The 24205-nt window shown below is 43.5% G+C and overlaps 1 protein-coding gene across 3 annotated transcripts in view; it reads right to left on the bottom strand.

The window, feature by feature from the left end:
- MGAT1 (alpha-1,3-mannosyl-glycoprotein 2-beta-N-acetylglucosaminyltransferase) overlaps window positions 1-24205 on the bottom strand; it is a 61835-nt gene that overhangs the window by 1300 nt on the left and 36330 nt on the right. The window contains exons 1-2 of one of the 3 annotated variants that reach the window (XM_056554309.1): window positions 19949-20573; window positions 3458-4328 (exon numbers count right to left, since the gene is read on the bottom strand). In XM_056554309.1, coding sequence (XP_056410284.1) covers window positions 3458-4051 — 594 coding nt within the window. In that variant the 5' untranslated portion in view covers window positions 4052-4328; window positions 19949-20573. Of the gene's footprint in view, window positions 1-3457; window positions 4329-19948; window positions 20574-24205 lie in introns of those variants that run through there. The other 2 variants (XM_056554310.1, XM_056554308.1) reach the window with 2 other exon arrangements.

The raw sequence follows: 24205 nt of genomic DNA, 5'->3' as shown, positions 1-24205 counted from the left end.
GTTGTTAAATGCAGTTTTTTTCCCCCCTTATTGATTATACCCAGATACTGAAAGGGGTTCATTTCTTCTAATAGGTTTCTATTTTCTGATTGTAAAGACTTCATTTTTGCACACCAAATTGTCAATGCTTTCTGCAAAGCATTTAAAAATATGCTTTACAGCAGCCCCATAAAACAGACTAGTGCTGACCTTATTGTCTTCCATGGAAGAGTGTTGTAGGCATGCTCTGTGACCTGTGTAGAGGTAAGTGTGCAGGGAAGGAGGAAGAGGGGAGCTGTGACATGTTATTGTGAATGATCTCATCCAATCTTATCTTCATACTGGTGTCTCCTATTGTGAATAGTCTGATACCACCTTATTTATATACTGGCGTTTCCTAATGTGAATGGCCTGATCCCATCTTATCTATACACTGGGGTCACCTATTGTCAATGTTCTAATTCCATCATAATATATTATATCTATCTATCTATCTATCCATCCATACACAAGATGCGAGTTCTGTGCTCATGGCAGAGGTCACAGATCAGAAAAATCGGATACTTCTCTGGCGCTCGCAGGATCCGTGTTGGTGGTCAATCAGGTAAAAGACTCCAGGTATGATAAAGAATTTAGTCTTTCTTTCTTCATAAAAAAACAGACAACGCGTTTCGGGGGGTCACCCCTCTTCCTCAGGTCATGGGTACAGTGACAAGTAACAATGCTTTTTATTTACAAAAAAAAAAAAACGCGAAAATGACCCAAAATGTGGGATGTATCTAAATACTGGGGCCACCTATTATGAATGATCGGATCCCATCTTCTTATTTATATACTCGTGTCTCCTATTGTCAATGATTTATTGCCATCTTGTCTTTATACTGGTATCACCTATTGTCAGTGGTCTGATCCCATCTTTTCTATATACTGGTGTTTCCTATTGTGAATGATCTGATCTCATTATCTATACACTGGGGTCACCTATTGACAATGGTGTGATCCCATCTTATCTATATAATGGTATCACCTTTCTATGTAAGTCTGTGATGATATATGATGCTGGGAAGTGATTCGTACAGAACAGTCTGAGCTTATTATTAGACCTAGTGGCCAGACTGAAAACTGCAAAATTTAGGTATTATATTTTAAAATAGATAACATAAAATTTTCCCTTTTAAATTAAACACCAGTATTCAGCTTTGATGAAGTATATAAGAGAGAGCATTGACCAAAAAAAGTGCCAGAATATCTAGCTGTTGACATCAGGGATGTCCCGATACCCCTGTGCTATGTAGCCTGCGAACTATGCAGCACGCATCATAGCTGGGACCTGTGGCTAATGCCGATCATCTCCAATCGAAGTGATGTCTGGCATTAACCCTTTAGACGTCGCTATCAAAGTTGTTAGTCCTACAGTTAACTGACGGTAGCTCATGGAATACGCAGTGTCCCGATCAGCTATCCTGATCGGCACGATGTCCGATCCTGTGCTGTCCGATCGTACTGCAGACACGTATGCACATGTGCTGCATAACACTGATCAATGCTGCGCTATGCCAAAGCATTGATCAGTGTATGCAATATACAGATTGCATGTAATAGTTAAGCTTTGTTCACACTGAATAAACAGCAGTGCCAGATCATAAAGGGTCTGCTGAGTTCCGTTCTGGTGTCTGTCATTTTAATGGGAAGAACGGCACGGCATGCGTGAAATCTGATGGAACTACTGATGGAGGCAAATTTATACAGGGCGATAGCCTGGGAGTAATGTCCGTTTATTTGTTATTGCATTTTTCCCTTTTAGGCCCTGTTCAGACCTTGTTTTTCATGCATTATCTGTTTTCTGTGCTTTTCTTCCAGGTGTGGAAGAGTTAAGCCTTTCACTCATGCGCTAGGCGGGTGTGGCTATACAACTCCAGCTCAGTCTGTATTCTAGTTGCTGGTTATTGAATGCAATACTACTATGTCTGCATGAGCATTTATCTTGTCTTTTTATCTGGGTTTTTGACCATGGTTATATAGAATGCTCCTTTTATATTAGGGCTGAACAGACATAATCCTAAAACCGACTTTCGGTGTTCACACTGTGTCTGAGTCTAGCTTGTACCCTGTGCTTTGTATGTTTTATTCTGGTTAGGTTTTCTGGAGTCTATTCAGACTCATCCGGTTCTAGTTTGTATGTTCTGTGTCCCAGTGTGAACAGTGTCCTATATTTATATCCTGTTTGGTTGATCTGATCTTTGTACTTGTACCTGCTTGTGATAGTTCTTAGTAATTTACCTGTTCAGTTTAGTGTTTTGGCTCTCAGTTCTTCTGCTATCTCCTTCATCTCCTGGATTCTGCTGTATACTCATATCATGCCTAGTCTTGTTTATTTTTATCATGTCTGCCATTTATCTTATATCCGGTTTTGTGAACTGTTTGTTAATTCACTATATTCTGTTCTGTTTATAAGGTATATTCTGCATTGTTAGTATTTCTATTCTGTCTGGTATATCTGGATGTCTGGTAGTTTTCCGTTTCTGGCCTGTGACCAACTAGGTTTACTATTTGTTTTTATGCCACTGCACTTTAGCGCAAGAAGGGACCGTCTCCCAGTTGTCGATCCATTGTTTAGGATGGATGGGCAAGTAGGCAGGGAGAGATGTTTTAGGGTCAGTTTAAGGCTTACTCTCCCTGTCCCCCCGGTCGGTCCCTGAAACTGGGTGAGTAGATCATGTACAGCCTAGTTACGGTTCCCCCTTCTGTTACAGCCTTGTTATGGGTGCCCCCTTCTGTTAAATCCTTGATAGGGCATCCCCTCCCTTTTCCTATTGTTACACACTTGTTATGGTGACCACACCTCCAGTAGTTTTGTTACGACGCCCCCTGCTGTTACAGCCTTGAACACCTGGGGTTGCAATAACAAGTATGTAACTACAGGGGGCACCATCACAAATACAGTATCTAATAGTAATATCTACACACAGGAGCAATTTTTATTTATAAAATATTTGAGTTAGGGCTTTGGGGAGATATAAGTAATAAAAACATAAGCCATATTTTTTAGTTTGCTTTTAGTTTATCAGATATTATGAATTATTGGATGCTAGAGTCAAGGTGGCCATACACAATAATGTTGACCAAGTTTTGGTGGGACCGGCCATCTATCAAGTGTATTGATGTTTTCCAGTTTTCCCCCAGCAGCAGAAGTTGGAAGAAAAGTAAAATCAGGGCTGTTGTATTTCAATATACCTGACTATTATTTGCCTGAAAGATAACCCGACATGTCCGACAGCAGCGTTCTTCCCTATCCCCACTAAGAAAACACGCACGATCAGCCGAGCCGAACATGTATGTGTATGTGTGGGGTAGTCGGAAGAGAGAGCTGTCGGCAGTCATCTAAAGCGTATGTGCAGTTCAAGATTGGCAATTTCCATTGCAGAAGGCAAAGCTTCATTTATTTTGTTAAAGTTTAATTAATAACATCTAGACTTACCTGGTTAAGTGCCCATCTATAGTGTCTGGAGATTTTATAATAACCATGAAACTTTCTATGTTCTGGAGGAGCCGGCACCTCGGAAAGGTCAGGTTGATTAATGTGAGTGATCGAGTTCCCATATGAGTCAATAACTCTTGAAGTTTCTGCATGGCCACAGTCCTGGCTAACAATGATGGGAAACTGCTCTGCCGAAGGCCGGTACTTGAGCAGGGAGTCCAGACACTTCCTGACTGATGGCCGGTCACATGCTACAACCAGAACTGGAATGACTGCTGACCGGGAGTCAGAGGCCACAGGCGTTGGCAATGGGAAAGAAGAATTGAGAAGCCGCTGAGGCAGCTCGAGTCCGCGTGCAGCATTTGGTGGAGCTGGCCGGTGGTTTAGTACTCCACTATAGTAGCGGATTTGTTGGAGAAGCCCCTTCTGTTTCTCTAGCTCTACTTCGGCTTCTTCAGCCAATCGGATCACATGTGCTGTAAGGTCTGAAGCGTCGGGAGCCTTTGAGCGGCTCATGAGGTAGAGAAGAAGAATGGCATTCCAGGAGATAAACAGGGCAGCCCCCCAGGCCGCCACGCTAACCTTGCGCGGCATTCCCCTGGGGGGTCCCGATATGGACTTAGATGGGCAAGCTCTTGGAAAAATAAACTTGCAGCATTCAGATTACAGATGGTGAGATTTGCAGTCTGTTCTGCCCTTAGTTCATAACACGATAGGTCAGAGAGGAGATGACAACAGGATCAGAACAGCTAAGACCCCACACTGATCATCAGGGGGTATTTATTAGCAGAACACACAGGACAACATTTTCCGTATAAGTCATATAAGTAGATGGATCTTCATTTGACAAAGTAACCGGCCATCCAGGGACCTGTAGAGAGAAAGAGAGAAGATCAACTGGTTAGAGATGGCAGCATTACCAAAGTAACCCTATAAAGCCCACAAACAACATCTCACAGAAGCCACTACATCCACAGACTATGAGGACTGTCTCCTATGTGAATGGGAAGGAGGGGGGGGGGTGTAAGCTGAGCGGAGTGTATGTGAGTATGGAGGGGTCAAGGGGAATAGCTGAGCCCAGTATGTGTATAGAGGAGTCAGGAGGAATAGATGAGCCCAATATATATGTATATAGATGAGTCAGGAGGAATAGATGAGCCCAGTATATATATGTATATAGAGGAGTCAGGAGGAATAGATGAGCCCATTATATATATGTATATAGATGAGTCAGGAGGAATAGATGAGCCCAGTATATATATGTATATAGAGGAGTCAGGAGGAATAGATGAGCCCAGTATATATATGTATATAGAGGAGTCAGGAGGAATAGATGAGCCCAGTATATATATGTATATAGAGGAGTCAGGAGGAATAGATGAGCCCAGTATATATATGTATATAGAGGAGTCAGGAGGAATAGATGAGCCCAGTATATATATGTATATAGAGGAGTCAGGAGGAATAGATGAGCCCAGTATATATATGTATATAGAGGAGTCAGGAGGAATAGATGAGCCCAGTATATATATATATATATATGTATATAGAGGAGTCGGGAGGAATAGATGAGCCCAGTATATATATGTATATAGAGGAGTCAGGAGGAATAGATGTGCCCAGTATATATATATATGTATATAGAGGAGTCAGGAGGAATAGATGAGCCCAGTATATATATGTATATAGAGGAGTCAGGAGGAATAGATGAGCCCAGTATATATATGTATATAGAGGAGTCAGGAGGAATAGATGAGCCCAGTATATATATGTATATAGAGGAGTCAGGAGGAATAGCTGAGCCCAGTATATATATATGTATATAGAGGAGTCGGGAGGAATAGATGAGCCCAGTATATATATATATATGTATATAGAGGAGTCAGGAGGAATAGCTGAGCCCAGTATATATATATGTATATAGAGGAGTCGGGAGGAATAGATGAGCCCAGTATATATATATATGTATATAGAGGAGTCAGGAGGAATAGATGAGCCCAGTATATATATATATATATATATATGTATGTATATAGAGGAGTCAGGAGGAATAGCTGAGCCCAGTATATATATATATATATATATATATATATGTATGTATATAGAGGAGTCAGGAGGAATAGCTGAGCCCAGTATATATATATGTATATAGAGGAGTCGGGAGGAATAGCTGAGCCCAGTATATATATATATATATGTATATAGAGGAGTCGGGAGGAATAGATGAGCCCAGTATATATATATATATATATATATATATATATATATATATATATATATATATATGTGTATGTATATAGAGGAGTCAGGAGGAATAGCTGAGCCCAGTATATATATATATATATATATATATATATATATATATATATATATATATATATATATATATGTATGTATATAGAGGAGTCAGGAGGAATAGCTGAGCCCAGTATATATATATGTATATAGAGGAGTCGGGAGGAATAGCTGAGCCCAGTATATATATATGTATATAGAGGAGTCGGGAGGAATAGATGAGCCCAGTATATATATATGTATATAGAGGAGTCAGGAGGAATAGATGAGCCCAGTATATACCGTATTTATCGGGGTATACCACGCACCGGCCTATAACACGCACCCTCATTTTACCAAGGATATTTGGGTAGAAAACGTTTTTTACCCAAATATCCTTGGTAAAATGAGGGTGCATGTGTGAGCATGCGTATACCCCGATACACCCACAGGAAAGGCAGGGGGAGAGAGGCCATCGCTGCCCGCTTCTCTGCCCCTGGCTATCAGTGCCGGCAATGGGGCAGCGGCACCGATAGCCAGGGGGGAGAGAACGGGCAGCGGCGCTGATAGCAGGGGGAGAGAAGGGCTGGCAGCAGGGTTCTAGACCCCAGGACAGGCAGGGGCAGAGAAGCCGGCAACGGTGGCGGTCTCTGTACCTGCAAAGCCGCTGCAGTTCATTGATTTAAAGCGCCCGCTTAAAATCATTTAACTGCAGCGGCTTATCGGCGTATAACACTCAGGTAGACTTTAGGCTAAAAATGTTAGCCTAAAAGTGCGTGTTATACGCTGCTAAATACTCTATGTGTATGCAGGAATAGCTGAGCCCAGGACATCTTTGCAATAACAGAATGGCAAATCAGAAAACAAAACAAGGCAACAAATAAAGTTAAGTGAATGCTGTTTTAACCCCTTAACGACCAAGGGCGTAAATTTACGTCCTGGTGCTGCGGTACTTAGCGCACCAGGACGTATATTTACGTCCTATACATGACCACGAACATTGGAGAGATGCCTGGATCATATGTGGGTGGTCCGGCTGCTGACTGCAGCCAAGAACCCGCCGGTAATGGCCGACATCCGTGATCGCTTAGATGTCTGCCATTAACCTCAATACAGATCAAGGCATCTGCGGGAGTGCGGTTAGAAATCTGGATGATCGGATCGCCCGCAGCGCTGCCGCGGCAATCCAATCATCCAGAAGGGCACGTGGAGGTCCCCTCACCTGCCTCCTCCGCTTTCCACGGGTCTTCTGCTCTGGTCTGAGATCGAGCAGAAGATGACCCATAACACTGATCAGTGCTATGCATAACACTGAACAGTATTAGCAATCAAAGGATTGCTATAAATAGTCCCCTATGGTGACATAAGTGTAAAAATGAAAGTAAAGAAAAAAAAAAAAAAAGGGGGCGCAAAATTGCTGCTTTTGTCACATTTTATTTTAAAAAAAATGTATAAAATTTTTTTTTTAAAGTTTTATATACACAAATGTGGCATCAATACAAAGTACAGATCATGGCGGAAAAAAATGAGCCCTCATTCCACCGCTTATACGGAAAAAGGATTTTAAAACATACTAATTTGGTTTAAAAGTTAGCGTTTTTTTTAAGCGCAACAATAGAAAAGTATGTAATCATGGGTATCATTTTAATCGTATTGACCCACATAATAAAGAACATGTCATTTTTGCAGTAAATTGTACGGCATAAAAACAAAACCTTCCAAAATTAGCAAAATTGTGGTTTTCTTTCTAAATTTCCCCACACAAATAATATTTTTTTTGGTTGCGCCATACATTTTATGGTAAAATTAGTGATGTCTTTACGCAGGACAACTGGTCGTGGAAAAACAAGCCCTCATACTAGTCTGTGGATGAAAATATAAAAGAGTTACGATTTTTAGAAGACGAGGAGGAAAAAACGAAAATGCTAAAATAAAATTGGTCTGGTCCTTGAGGTCAAAATGGGCTTGGTTCTTAAGGGGTTAAAGGAAATCTGACAGTAGTATCACCTGCATTAAACCTGTCACACAGGCTTGTAGTGAGGGTGATGCTTATTAAAACAATACTCACATTGTCCAGATTCGCCCAGCCGCTCCGCCGCAAATCGCGGTTTTCTATTTATGCTAATGAGAGCCTGGGGGCATGGGCGGAGCTCCGATCAGAGCTTGTGGCATGCTGACGTCATGTTAGCATAGATACCATCGCTTCCCTTACTATAGCTTCATCTCATATACACATCACTATAAGCATACGTCACTATAGTAGAGACACTAAGCATACGTCACTATAAGCACACACACTAAGCATACGTCACTATAAGCACACACACTAAGCATACATCACTATAGTAGAGACACTAAGCATACGTCACTATAGTAGACACACTAAGCATACGTCACTATAGTAGACACACTAAGCATACGTCACTATAAGCACACACACTAAGCATACGTCACTATAGTAGAGACACTAAGCATACGTCACTATAAGCACACACACTAAGCATACGTCACTATAGTAGAGACACTAAGCATACGTCACTATAAGCACACACAATAAGCATACGTCACTATAGTAGAGACACTAAGCATACGTCACTATAAGCACACACACTAAGCATACGTCACTATAAGCACACACACTAAGCATACGTCACTATAGTAGAGACACTAAGCATACGTCACTATAAGCACACACACTAAGCATACGTCACTATAGTAGAGACACTAAGCATACGTCACTATAAGCACACACACTAAGCATACGTCACTATAGTAGAGACACTAAGCATACGTCACTATAAGCACACACACTAAGCATACGTCACTATAAGCACACACACTAAGCATACGTCACTATAAGCACACACACTAAGCATACGTCACTATAGTAGAGACACTAAGCATACGCTTCTCTAGTTGTTACCATGTACACTTTACCATCTACGTACATGTTGCTGGATCACATGCAGGCGAAGTACACAGTGTCATCACTAATGTATGTATAGATTTGCGTCATGCCATCATACAGGTGCAATGTATGGGTTCCTATCATGTGTATGGCGGGTAGAGGTTAGTTAGATTTATTTTATATAGTAGCACAGGGCAGGTGGCACGGATCTGTTTCATATGTTTAGGTTGCCACGTTTTAGGCTGTAGTCATTATTACAGTTATGTTTCCTCATGTATTCAGTGTTATGTTTTCTTAGGCTGCCATGATACTAGTAATATCACGTTTCGTGCACTCTGGTCTGGTGGGATCTGTTAGGGTCAGCCAGGTTTTTCAGGTTGCTAAGGTAGTATGTCCGCTATTTTTCATGTACTCAGGTTGCGTTTTCAGATTCACATGATATCATCACTAGTAAGTTTTGCACGCTTTAGGTCTGTCACGTTTTTCAAGCTGTCACCATAGTCTGTTCGGTTCGCTGCTCATTATCGGCTAATGTCTTAGCTGTCGCAATAGGTTTATATGGTCGTATATGTTCCAAATACACACACTTGGCATGCAGAGAGTTGTCACTATGTGCCGTAAATATGCACATTACACGATGTTTAGGCAACCCCTCATAACTACGGGTATGATACTTACAAGGTCCTGTGACGACTACAGCCACAATGGTTAAGCTATGTCCTGTCATGACTACAGGCACGAGGGTTACGCAATGTCCTCTCACGACTACAGGCACAATGGTTACACAAGACCTGTCATTACTACAGGCATGATGGTTATGCAATGTCCTCTCACAACTACAGGCATGATGGTTACACAATGTCCTGTCTCAACTACGGGCATGATGGTTTCACAATGTCCTGTCTCAACTACGGGCATGATGGTTTCACAATGTCCTGTCACGACTATAGGCACAATGAATATGGTAGACCTGTCATGACTACAGGCACAATGATTATGAAATGTCCTGTCACAAATACGGCATGATGGTTATGCTATGTCCTGTCATAACTACAGGCATGATGGTTGTGTAAGATTTGTTGCATTTGTGGGCACAATGGTTTTACAAGTTATGTCGGGTCTACGGCTGCCATTGGTCATGTTAGCATCGTTAAGTATACAGGTATACAGGCTAGACGGCTTCACAGGGTTTGAGTAGTGCTACTATCGAATAGTGTAAGAATTCTTTCCTCAAGGATACACTCAACTAATTCACCCCATTGTATCTGTTTCATTCTGTCACTCTTATCAGTTAGGGTATGTCAGGATGGCACCGGGTGTTCATGGAAGCCTACTCAAATGTATTTTGCCACTTAGATTTCAGGCTATTGAGGTGAAGCAGTCATCTACTTCAAAAGGTATTCGGATCATCTTGGTTCAACACTATGTCATAAGGAATAGGTATCGGTAAGTAAGTAGCTGGTTGTTTATGTAGATTTTGTGCGTGTGCTCTTCGTTCACACAGTAAACCATGATCACCCCTTTCTATGTCCTCAGTCAGGTTATTGCAGTTACACATTGTACTATGTCTTGTCTAATCACGATAGTCTCCCAATCATATGGTTACACAAACACTGTCACATCTACAGGCACGATGATTACGCAAAGTCCTGTCACGTCTACAAGTCATTCGACGCATTCTGTAGTATTGTTGCTACTATGGACAAGCTGCAATCCTCTGAGTTTCGTATTACGGAATGTGTTCAGAATGCACAGGTGATGTAATACTTTCGGCACCCGCTGCATGGGAGCATGTAAGTATCACTTAAGAACTTGTCATAGGTAGTTAAGGGTTCATGGTGCAGGTTCTAATCTTTCTTTACAAGGCTTTTCTAAGGGCCAGTAATTTCATAAAACACATACGTATTTTAGCTAAGACATTGGGTTATTTCCGATTTGGTGCCGCCTCACCGCACAAGCTTCCAGTGCACATCATCAAGTAGATGGAATTTGTCTTGTTATGCGAGATTTGTTCCGAATCCTCAGCTTAAAATGACTCAGGTGTATCAAACAAATGTTTTGTTATACCTACTTGTCTTGCTTTTTGACCTCTATAGGCGTGCCGTCGTTCACGGTTATGGCACACTTCAGCCTCGAATTATGTATATGGTATTTATGTGTATTATTGTAAGGTGGCTACAGGTAAGTAGTCATGTTTTAAGCCCTAAGCACAAACGCTTCATATCATGGGCTCGATCACTAGCCTTACAGAAAAGGACATTTTTTTTTTAGCATGATCAGCAATATTCCCAAAATCAATGCCAAAATGTAACAATATCTTCCAGGGTATGAAAGCTTTTGAGCCCGACTGTAAATCTATGGACCATATACTATGATATATATTATGATTGTTAGTGGGAATAACATTCCCCGATGGGGATTATCCTGGCTCCCTGCTGGTCTCTGGTTTAAAAAGATGAGTGTCTGCTGAGATTCTGCTGACACAGCGCAGCTCCATCACTGGCACCACTGGTGTCTCCCCTCACCGGGGAGGGGGGGGGGGGGGCGGGGGGAGCACTGCAGGGAGTCAGGAAGGTAAGCATAAGCTGTTTTTTTTTTAGCAGTCCTCTTCCCACTGGACAACCACTTTAACCCCTTGAGGACGGAGCCCATTATGACCCTAAGGACGGGAGCATTTTTTGCAAATCTGACCACTGTCACTTTAAACATTAATAACTCTGATGCTTTTAACTTATAAATTTGATTCCGAGATTGTTTTTTCGTGACATATTCTACTTTATGTTAGTGGTAAATTTTTGTCGATACTTGCATCATTTCTTGGTGGAAAATTCAAAAATTTCATGAAAAATTAGAAAATTTTGCATTTTTCTAACTTTGAAGCTCTCTGCTTGTAAGGAAAATGGATATTCCAAATAAATTAAATATTGATTCACATATACAATATGTCTACTTGATGTTTGCATCATAAAGTTGAGATGTTTTTACTTCTGGAAAACATCAGAGGGCTTCAAAGTTCAGCAGCAATTTTCCAATTTTTTGCAAAATCAGACTTTTTCAAGGACCAGTTCAGGTTTGAAGTGGATTTGAAGGATCTTCTGGTTAGAAATACCCGATAAATGACCCCATTATAAAAACTGCACCCCTCAAAGTATTCAAAATGACATTCAGTAAGTGTGTTAACCCTTTAGGTGTTTCACAGGAATAGCAGCAAAGTGAAGGAGAAAATTCAAAATCTTCATTTTTTACACTGGCATGTTCTTGTAGACCCAATTTTTGAATTTTTACAAGGGGTAAAAGGAAAAAAATCCTCTCAAAATTTGTAACACAATTTCTCTCGAGTAACAAAATATCTCTTATGTGTATGTCAAGTGTTCGGCGGGTGCACTAGAGGGCTCAGAAGGAGCAACAATCGGATTTAGGAGAGTGAGTTTTTCTGAAATGGTTTTTGGGGGGCATGTCCCATTTAGGAAGCTACTATGGTGCCAGGACAGCAAAAAAAAAAAAAAAAAAAAAAAAAAAAAACACATCGCACACTATTATGGAAACTACACCCTCAAGGAATGTAACAAGGGGTACGGTGAGCCTTGACACCCCACAGGTGTTTGACAACTTTTTGTTAAAGTCGGATGTGTAAATGAAAAAAAAAAATGTTTTCACTAAAATGCTGGTTTTTCCCCAAATTTTACAAGGGGTAATAGGAGAAAATGCCCCCCAAAATTTGAAACTCCACTTCTTTCGAGTATGGAAATACCATGTTTGGACGTCAAGTGCACTGCGAGCGAACTACAATGCTCAGAAGAGAAGCGCCATTGAGCTTTTAGAGAGATAATTTGTTTGGAATGGAAGTCGGGGGCCATGTGCATTTACAAAGCCCCCCCGTGGTGCCAGAACAGTGGACCCCCCCCACATGTGACCCCATTTTGGAAACTACACCCCTGATCTTCGGAGCTGCTCCTCTTCGTTTTCCCCATTCTAGCCCTCCTATTGTGGGTGGGCAGGACGGGGAAAACGAAAGTAAACCCCCCCCCCCCGCCCCCGATCTGCTATTGGTGGTCGCGTCTAGACCACCAATAGCAGGGATAGGAGGGGTGGTACCCGTGCCACCTCACTCCTATCTCTTCCGGGGGATTGTGGGTGTCTTAGACACCCGCGATCCCCCTTATATTCCGGGTCACCATAGACCCGTAATGACCCGGAATCGGCGCAAATCGCAAGTGTGAATTCACTTGCGATTTGCGCCGATCGCCGACATGGGGGGGGGGGGGGCATTTGCACGGGGTGCCTGCTGATAGATACACCCTTCGTCCCCAACAGGTTAGAAACCACAACATATTGCGGTCCAGCATGAGACGTCCTCACATGGACCATGGTTACGTGGGTGGAGGTACACCATCATTCCAGCAATGCTTAGATGCTCTAAACCAGGGGTCCTCAAACTTTTTAAACGGGGGGCCAGTTCACGGTCCCTCAGACCGTTGGAGGGCCGGACAATAGATACCAAAACATGAACAAATTCCTATGCACACATATATCTTATTAGTGGACTACCACTTTAAGTACGCAGCACAGTTTCTCCCCCCCCCCCCCCCCACATTAGGTTGGCAGTATAGATCCCCCCACATTAGGTTGTAGTTCCCACACATTAGGGTTGGCAGTACAGTTCCCCCACATTAGGTGCAGTATAGCTCCCCCACAGGCATACAGCCTCCAGCCATACAGTGTATGGCTGGAGGCTGTATGCCTGTGTTCTGCACCCACTTCAGTGCTCCAACCACCGCTCCTCCCGTCCGGACATAGCAGTAAGTCCCGGGACCGAAGGAGCAGTGGTCAGAGCACCGAAGCTGACGTGCCGCTGGTAACACTTACCTAGCTGGCCAGCGCACGTCCTCATCGCTGCCCCGCTGCGTTGCTATGGGTGCACGCACGGCGTCAGTGCTGTCCCTGCGTGCGCCACCTTCCCGGCGGCCCCTGCATTTTTAAAGTAAACGCGGGGTCTCCGAGAGCGCATCCCTGTGTCCCAAAAACATCTTTCGGGACACAGGGATGTCCCAGGCAGCGGCGGGCTGGATAAATGTCCTTGGCGGGCCGCATGTGGCCCACGGGCCGTAGTTTGAGGACCCCTGCTCTAAACAAAAAATAAAATAAAAAACACATATGTCCATCAAGTTAAACCAAGGAATTGAAGGGAAAGGGAGAGTAATCCTAAATTTTCTGAGTACGTGTGGACAGGATGCAATATATGGACCCTTGAGGCAGGAGAAGGAAGATCTGCACAACATCTATCAGTATATGAGAAGGAAGATCTGCACAACCTCTATCAGTATATGAGGAGAAGGAAGATCTGTATGCCTGATGTCGTGCAGAGCTTCCTTCTATCAGTATATGAGATGTCGTGCAGAGCTTTCATCTATCAGTTTATGAGATGTCGTGCAGAGCTTTCATCTATCAGTATATGAGATGTCGTGCAGAGCTTCCTTCTATCAGTATATGAGATGTCGTGCAGAGCTTCCTTCTATCAGTATATGAGATGCCGTGCAGAGCTTCCTTCTATCAGTATATGAGATGCCGTGCAGAGCTTTCATCTATCAGTATATGAGATGCTGTGCAGAGCTTTCATCTATCAGTATATGAGATGCCGTGCAGAGCTTTCATCTATCAGTATATGAGATGCCGTGCAGAGCTTTAATCTATCAGTATATGAGGAGATGTCGTGCAGAGCTTCCTTCTATCAGTACATGAGATGCCGTGCAGAGCTTTCATCTATCAGTATATGAGATGTCGTGCAGAGCTTTCATCTATCAGTATATGAGATGTCGTGCAGAGCTTTCATCTATCAGTATATGAGATGTCGTGCAGAGCTTCCTTCTATCAGTATATGAGATGTCGTGCAGAGCTTCCTTCTATCAGTACATGAGATGCCGTGCAGAGCTTTCATCTATCAGTATATGAGATGTCGTGCAGAGCTTTCATCTATCAGTATATGAGATGTCGTGCAGAGCTTTCATCTATCAGTATATGAGATGTCGTGCAGAGCTTTCATCTATCAGTATATGAGATGTCGTGCAGAGCTTCCTTCTATCAGTATATGAGATGCCGTGCAGAGCTTCCTTCTATCAGTATATGAGATGTCGTGCAGAGCTTCCTTCTATCAGTATATGAGATGCCGTGCAGAGCTTTCATCTATCAGTATATGAGATGCTGTGCAGAGCTTTCATCTATCAGTATATGAGATGTCATGCAGAGCTTTCATCTATCAGTATATGAGATGCTGTGCAGAGCTTTCATCTATCAGTATATGAGATGTCGTGCAGAGCTTTCATCTATCAGTATATGAGATGCTGTGCAGAGCTTTCATCTATCAGTATATGAGATGTCGTGCAGAGCTTTCATCTATCAGTACATGAGATGCCGTGCAGAGCTTCCTTCTATCAGTATATGAGATGCCGTGCAGAGCTTTCATCTATCAGTACATGAGATGTCGTGCAGAGCTTTCATCTATCAGTATATGAGATGTCGTGCAGAGCTTCCTTCTATCAGTATATGAGATGTCGTGCAGAGCTTCCTTCTATCAGTACATGAGATGCCGTGCAGAGCTTTCATCTATCAGTATATGAGATGTCGTGCAGAGCTTCCTTCTATCAGTACATGAGATGCCGTGCAGAGCTTTCATCTATCAGTATATGAGATGCTGTGCAGAGCTTTCATCTATCAGTATATGAGATGTCGTGCAGAGCTTTCATCTATCAGTACATGAGATGCCGTGCAGAGCTTCCTTCTATCAGTATATGAGATGCCGTGCAGAGCTTTCATCTATCAGTACATGAGATGCCGTGCAGAGCTTTCATCTATCAGTATATGAGATGTCGTGCAGAGCTTCCTTCTATCAGTATATGAGGAGATGTCGTGCAGAGCTTCCTTCTATCAGTACATGAGATGCCGTGCAGAGCTTTCATCTATCAGTATATGAGATGTCGTGCAGAGCTTTCATCTATCAGTATATGAGGAGGAAAGAAGCTTCATGTACAGGACCTGGGGTGGTGAATATTATTCATGGGGGAGATAAGTGCGGACATCAGACCTATGTTGTGGCTCCCTACATCTACGGAGTTGAGTGCACCCTCACCTCACCACCTGCCGCTTCCTGACATTGTTGTCTCTGAGGACTCATTTCCTGACCCACTCTCACCCCTCCTCCACCTCAGATGAACGCCTGCCTTATCTAAGAAGGGATTAACTTTTTTAATTAGCAAATTAACCTGATTAAAGAAGAGCAAAATGGCAGCAGAGCGAGACACTAAGAAGATAAATGAGGAACTCCGCGCTCTACCACATGGACACGAATGGAGGTGCAGAGATCCCCCAAAGACAAGTGGTATGAAATGAGGAACTCCGCGCTCTACCATATGGACACACATGGAGGTGCAGAGATCCCCCAAAGACAAGTGGTATGAAATGAGGAACTCCGCGCTCTACCATATGGACACACATGGAGGTGCAGAGATCCCCCAAAGACAAGTGGTATGAAATGAGGAACTCCGCGCTCTACCATATAGATATGTGTGGAGGTGCAGAGATCCCCCAAAGACAAGTGGTATGAAATGAGGAACTCCGCGCTCTACCATATGGACACACATGGAGGTGCAGAGATCCCCCAAAGACAAGTGGTATGAAATGAGGAACTCCGCGCTCTACCATATGGACACACATGGAGGTGCAGAGATCCCCCAAAGACAAGTGGTATGAAATGAGGAACTCCGCGCTCTACCATATAGATATGTGTGGAGGTGCAGAGATCCCCCAAAGACAAGTGGTATGAAATGAGGAACTCCGCGCTCTACCATATGGACACACATGGAGGTGCAGAGATCCCCCAAAGACAAGTGGTATGAAATAAGTACAGTGGGGATCAAAAGTTTGGGCCCCCCAGGTAAAAATTTGTATTAATGTGCATAAAGAAGCCAAGGAAAGATGGAAAAATCTCCAAAAGGCATCAAATTACAGATTAGACATTCTTATAATAGGTCACCAAAAGTTAGAGTTTATTTCCATCATTTACACTTTCATAATAACAGAAAACAAAAAAATGGCGTCTGCAAAAGTTTGGGCACCCTGCCGAATTTATAGCATGCACTGCACCCTTTGCAAAGCTGAGACCTGCCAGTGTCATGGATTGTTCTCAATCATCATCCGGGAAGACCAGGTAATGTCAATCTCAAAGGTTTTAAATGCCCAGACTCATCTGACCTTGCCCCAACAATCAGCACCATGGGTTCTTCTAAGCAGTTGTCTAGAAATCTGAAACTGAAAATAGTTGACGCTCACAAAGCTGGAGAAGGCTATCAGAAGATAGCAAAATCTTTTCAGATGTCAATATCCTCTGTTCGGAATGAAATTAAGAAATGGCATTCATCAGGAACAGTGGAAGTTAAATCAAGATCTGGAAGACCAAGAAAATATCAGACAGAACAGCTCGCAGGATTGTGAGGAAAAACAATTCAAAACCCACGTTTGACTGCACAATCCCTCCAGAAAGATCTGGCAGACACTGGAGTTGTGGTCCACTATTCCACTATAAAGAGATACTTGTACAAATATGCTCTTCATGGAAGAGTCATCAGAAGAAAACCTCTTCTACCTCCTCACCACAAAAATCAGCGTTTGAACTTTGCACATGAACATATAGACAAGCCTGATGCATTGTGGAAACAAGTTCTGTGGACCGATGAGGTTAAAATTGAACTTTTTGGCCGGAATGAGCAAAGGTACATTTGGAGAAGAAGGGGAACAGAATTTAATGAAAAGAACCTCTGTCCAACTGTTAAGCATGGGGGTGGATCAATCATGCTTTGGGGTTGTATTGCAGCCAGTGGCACAGGGAACATCTCACGAGTAGAAGGAAACATGGATTCAATAAAATTTCAGCAAATTTTGGATGCTAACTTGATGTCATCTGTGAAAAAGCTGAAGTTAAAGAGAGGATGGCTTCTATAAATGTATAATGATCCTAAACACACCTCGAAATCCACGGGGGGTTAAATCAAGAGGCGTAAACTGAAGGTTTTGCCATGGCCTTCACAATCTCCTGACCTCAACATAATTGAAAATCTATGGATAGACCTTAAAAGAGCAGTGCATGACAGACAGCCCAGAAATCTCAAAGAACTGGAAGACTTTTGTAAGTAAGAATGGGCAAAGATACCTCAAATAAGAATTGAAAGACTCTTGGCTGGCTACAAAAAGCGTTTGGCGAGTATCACAGCTTGTAAAGGGGGCAGTACAAGATATTAACTCTGCAGGGTGCCCAAACTTTTGCAGACGCCATTTTTTTTGTTTTCTGTTATTATGAAAGTGTAACTGATGGAAATAAAATGTAACTTTTGGTGACATATTATAAGAATGTCTAATCTGTAATTTGATGCCTTTTGGAGATTTTTCCATCTTTCCTTGGCTTCTTTATGCACATTAATACACATTTTTACGTGGGGTGCCCACACTTTTGATCCCCACTGTAACTCTGCGCTCTACCATATAGACATGTGTGGAGGTGCAGAAATCCCCAGAGACAAGTGGTATGAAATGAGGAACTCCGCGCTCTACCATATGGACATGTCTGGAGGTGCAGAGAAATTAGGGGTCGACCGCTATTGATTTTTTAGGTCAGATACCGATAATATGTGATGTGATATTTGAGGCCGATAACTTATACCGATATTCCGGTATAAGTTATCGGCTATTCCCCCCACCCCGCAGAAGCCGCTGCAGATCAATGATTTAAAGAGGGCGCTTTAAATCAATGAACTGAAGCGGCTTTTGCGGGGCCAGAGACCGCCGCCACCCGCTACTCTCCCCCTGCCTGTCCTGGGGTCCTCCCTAGTCCAACCACCGCCGCTGCCCCATTGCCTCCCCCATCCCCGGTTTTATAATTACCTGTTCCCGGGGCCCAGGGTCCGCTCTACTTCTGGCTCCGGCGGCATCCTGAGTTATCACTGTGCACACCGATGGCGACGTCGCATTGAGGACGTCACTCGTCTTTGCGCAGCACACAGCACTCGCAGGACGTCGCAGGAGCCAGAAGTGGGTAATTAGAAAACCGGGGATGAGGGAGGCAAAGGGGCAGCGGCGGCGGTCTCGGGCCGGGGCATTATGGGCATATCGGCAAGGTAATTGCAGATATCGATAATGTCAAAAATCGTGAATATCGGCTGATAATATCGGTCAAACTGATAATCGGTCGATCCCTAGCAGAGATCCCCAAAGACAAGTGGTATGAAATGAGGATCTCCGCGCCCTACCATATAGACACGGGTGAATATGCAGAGACAAATGGGCATCACTGTAAGGCTGCATTCACACCATGTTTCGTCCATACGGTGATCGGATCTGGCTGGGGGATGGGAAAACCGGGCGCTCCCGTATCCGGGCTGTGACTCCAGTCGGCTCATTTTCGCCCCGTATCCAGTTTTCTGGCTGGGCATGCCATGGTGGCAGAGGAGGGAAGGGTACAGTGTCCATGATCAGCGGCTAGGAAACTACAACTTCCAGCATGCCCTATTACAACCCAGCCATAGCCACTTGTTTTATTCAGGTTTATGACTTTGAATTCTTTTGTTATGAAGTTTGTTAATGTTGAGAAAACCACAAAGAATTGACAACAACTTACATAGGCTTCAATGACAGCACCATATTGTCCTGCCAGGTGAACAGAGGGAATGGATCTGGTGGAGAACGTTCCGCTCACACAGAGCCATAATGACTGGATAGATATCTAATGTATGATGTCTACAGATCTATAGCCCCTCATACAGGAGGGCACTAAAGGGTTGTCCCAGAAACAGACCCCCAACAGGCAGCAGACAGTATTGCAGCATTCAGATAGAGGAGGTTTAATTAGATGATCCTTTTTATCTAATCCAGGAAAAACCACTTAACATTTTGTGAGCTCTTCCTTTGTTAGTCCAGCTAAGGCCTGGGGCTTTACCTTCTATTTATTGGTTATGACAGAATCAACCATTTTATATTAGTTCTGGGATTATTCTTACTTTCTACCCTAAATAAAACTTCAGGTCAAACTGGTCTTGGCTGTCCTTCCAGCCGAGGCGACATTAACATAGGTACAACTGACATGGGCATGCTGCGATTACAGTTCACCAAACAGGATAGGACGGATAGACAAGTTGGTACTGACAACAAGTAAAGGCAAGAAGCAACTGTAAAAAGGAAACGAGAAAGACAAATATATAGGAGAACAATACAGGATATATGAAAGAGACAGACAGACATTTATGAGAAAGAGACATGTAGAGCATCACCCGACTTGGAGACCTCAGAGGCTTCTCTCCGGGAGAAACAGCTTTCACCACTTTCCAAACTTCTCTCCTCTGGACTGTCTGCTTCGTCCTCCCGAGTGGTCTCTAGGACTGTCTGCTTCGTCCTCCCGAGTGGTCTCTAGGACTGTCTGCTTCGTCCTCCCGAGTGGTCTCTAGGACTGTCTGCTTCGTCCTCCCCTGAGTGGTCTCTAGGACTGTCTGCTTCGTCCTCCCCTGAGTGGTCTCTAGGACTGTCTGCTTCGTCCTCCCGAGTGGTCTCTAGGACTGTCTGCTTCGTCCTCCCGAGTGGTCTCTAGGACTGTCTGCTTCGTCCTCCCCTGAGTGGTCTCTAGGACTGTCTGCTTCGTCCTCCCCTGAGTGGTCTCTAGGACTGTCTGCTTCGTCCTCCCCTGAGTGGTCTCTAGGACTGTCTGCTTCGTCCTCTCCCGAGTGGTCTCTGGGACTGTCTGCTTCGTCCTCCCCCGAGTGGTCTCTAGGACTGTCTGCTTCGTCCTCCCCCGAGTGGTCTCTAGGACTGTCGGCTTCTTCCTGCTCTCACCAGGAAGTCATTAGATTACAGTCACATGAAGAGACGGCCCAGGAAGGCGGAATCTCTCACTATCCACTCCAAGACAGACACGCAGGAGCTCCAGTCACATGAAAAACGAAACTCTGCAAACTGTGACTGTACGAAAGTTCACACCATGTGCACAGCAGAGCTGAACCTGCGCTCCTTTCAGATCTGAGTCACACTACACAGAAAGAGCAGGGTTAAATTAAAAGGAGAATATTAGATAGAGATAGAGAGAGATAGATAGATAGATATATCTCTCTCTCATCTATTCCTCCTGACTCCTCTATATACATATATATATATACTGGGCTCATCTATTCCTCCTGACTCCTCTATATACATATATATATACTGGGCTCATCTATTCCTCCTGACTCCTCTATATACATATATATATATATACTGGGCTCATCTATTCCTCCCGACTCCTCTATATACATATATATATACTGGGCTCATCTATTCCTCCTGACTCCTCTATATACATATATATACTGGGCTCATCTATTCCTCCTGACTCCTCTATATACATATATATATACTGGGCTCATCTATTCCTCCTGACTCCTCTATATACATATACCGTATATACTCGAGTATAAGCAGAGTTTTTCAGCACGATTTTTCGTGCTGAAAACACCCCCCTCGGCTTATACTCGAGTGAACTCCCCCACCCGCAGTGGTCTTCAACCTGCGGACCTCCAGAGGTTTCAAAACTACAACTCCCAGCAAGCCCGGGCAGCCATCGGCTGTCCGGGCTTGCTGGGAGTTGTAGTTTTGAAACCTCCGGAGGTCCGCAGGTTGAAGACCACTGCGGCCTTCAACATCATCCAGCCCCCTCTCACCCCCTTTAGTTCTGAGTACTCACCTCCGCTCGGCGCTGGTCCGGTCCTGCAGGACTGTCCGGTGAGGAGGTGGTCCGGTGGGATAGTGGTTCCGTGCTGCTATCTTCACCGGGGAGGCCTCTTCTAAGCGCTTCGGGCCCGGCCTCAGAATAGTCACGTTGCCGTGACAACGACGCAGAGGTGCGTCATTTGCGTCATTGTCAAGGCAACGCATCTATTCCGGGCCGGAAGCCTCACCGGACAGCCCTGCAGGACCGGACCAGCGCCGAGCGGAGGTGAGTACTCAGAACTAAAGGGGGTGAGAGGGGGCTGGATGATGTTGAAGGCCGCAGTGGTCTTCAACCTGCGGACCTCCGGAGGTTTCAAAACTACAACTCCCAGCAAGCCCGGACAGCCGATGGCTGCCCGGGCTTGCTGGGAGTTGTAGTTTTGAAACCTCTGGAGGTCCGCAGGTTGAAGACCACTGAGGGCGAATGATGAGAAGAGGATGATGAAGGGGGGGTGTGGGGATGATGAAGGGGGGGTGTGGGGATGATGAAGGGGGGGTGTGGGGATGATGAAGGGGGGTGGGGATGATTACAAGGGGATGATGAAGGGGGGATGTGTGGGATGATAAGGGGATGATGAAGGGGGGATGTGCGGGATGATAAGGGGATGATGAAGGGGGGATGTGTGGGATGATAAGGGGATGATGAAGGGGGGATGTGTGGGATGATGACAAGGGGATGATGATGAGGATGTTAATGACGGGTCTGGATGATGACAGGGGGGGGATGAGGTATTTCCCACCCTAGGCTTATACTCGATTTTGGGTTGAAATTAGGGGTCTCGGCTTATACTCGGGTCGGCTTATACTCGAGTATATACGGTATATATATATACTGGGCTCATCTATTCCTCCTGACTCCTCTATATACATATATATATATACTGGGCTCATCTATTCCTCCTGACTCCTCTATATACATATATATACTGGGCTCATCTATTCCTCCTGACTCCTCTATATACATATATATACTGGGCTCATCTATTCCTCCTGACTCCTCTATATACATATATATACTGGGCTCAGCTATTCCTCCTGACTCCTCTATATACATATATATACTGGGCTCAGCTATTCCTCCTGACTCCTCTATATACATATATATATATACTGGGCTCATCTATTCCTCCTGACTCCTCTATATACATATATATATACTGGGCTCATCTATTCCTCCTGACTCCTCTATATACATATATATATACTGGGCTCATCTATTCCTCCTGACTCCTCTATATACATATATATACTGGGCTCATCTATTCCTCCTGACTCCTCTATATACATATATATACTGGGCTCAGCTATTCCTCCTGACTCCTCTATATACATATATATATATACTGGGCTCATCTATTCCTCCTGACTCCTCTATATACATATATATACTGGGCTCAGCTATTCCTCCTGACTCCTCTATATACATATATATATACTGGGCTCATCTATTCCTCCTGACTCCTCTATATACATATATATACTGGGCTCATCTATTCCTCCTGACTCCTCTATATACATATATATACTGGGCTCATCTATTCCTCCTGACTCCTCTATATACATATATATATACTGGGCTCATCTATTCCTCCTGACTCCTCTATATACATATATATACTGGGCTCATCTATTCCTCCTGACTCCTCTATATACATATATATATATATATATATATATATACTGGGCTCATCTATTCCTCCTGACTCCTCTATATACATATATATATATACTGGGCTCATCTATTCCTCCCGACTCCTCTATATACATATATATATATATACTGGGCTCATCTATTCCTCCTGACTCCTCTATATACATATATATACTGGGGTCAGCTATTCCTCATGACTCCTCTATATACATATATATACTGGGCTCATCTATTCCTCCAGACTCCTCTATATACATATATATATACTGGGCTCATCTATTCCTCCTGACTCCTCTATATACATATATATACTGGGCTCATCTATTCCTCCTGACTCCTCTATATACATATATATACTGGGCTCATCTATTCCTCCTGACTCATCTATATACATATATATTGGGCTCATCTATTCCTCCTGACTCCTCTATATACATATATATATACTGGGCTCATCTATTCCTCCTGACTCCTCTATATACATATATATACTGGGCTCATCTATTCCTCCCGACTCCTCTATACATATATATATACTGGGCTCATCTATTCCTCCTGACTCCTCTATATACATATATATATATATATATATACTGGGCTCATCTATTCCTCCTGACTCCTCTATATACATATATATATACTGGGCTCATCTATTCCTCCTGACTCCTCTATATACATATATATATACTGGGCTCATCTATTCCTCCTGACTCCTCTATATACATATATATATACTGGGCTCATCTATTCCTCCTGACTCCTCTATATACATATATATACTGGGCTCATCTATTCCTCCCGACTCCTCTATATACATATATATACTGGGCTCATCTATTCCTCCTGACTCCTCTATATACATATATATACTGGGCTCAGCTATTCCTCCTGACTCCTCTATATACATATATATATATACTGGGCTCATCTATTCCTCCCGACTCCTCTATATACATATATATATACTGGGCTCATCTATTCCTCCCGACTCCTCTATATACATATATATACTGGGCTCATCTATTCCTCCTGACTCCTCTATATACATATATATATATACTGGGCTCATCTATTCCTCCTGACTCCTCTATATACATATATATATACAGGGCTCATCTATTCCTCCCGACTCCTCTATATA

Source organism: Hyla sarda, unplaced genomic scaffold (genome assembly GCF_029499605.1).
Source record: "Hyla sarda isolate aHylSar1 unplaced genomic scaffold, aHylSar1.hap1 scaffold_663, whole genome shotgun sequence".
NCBI classification, from domain to species: Eukaryota; Metazoa; Chordata; class Amphibia; order Anura; family Hylidae; genus Hyla; species Hyla sarda.
Note: the sequence above shows the minus strand (reverse complement) of the source record. Positions and strands in the feature narration are given on the sequence as shown.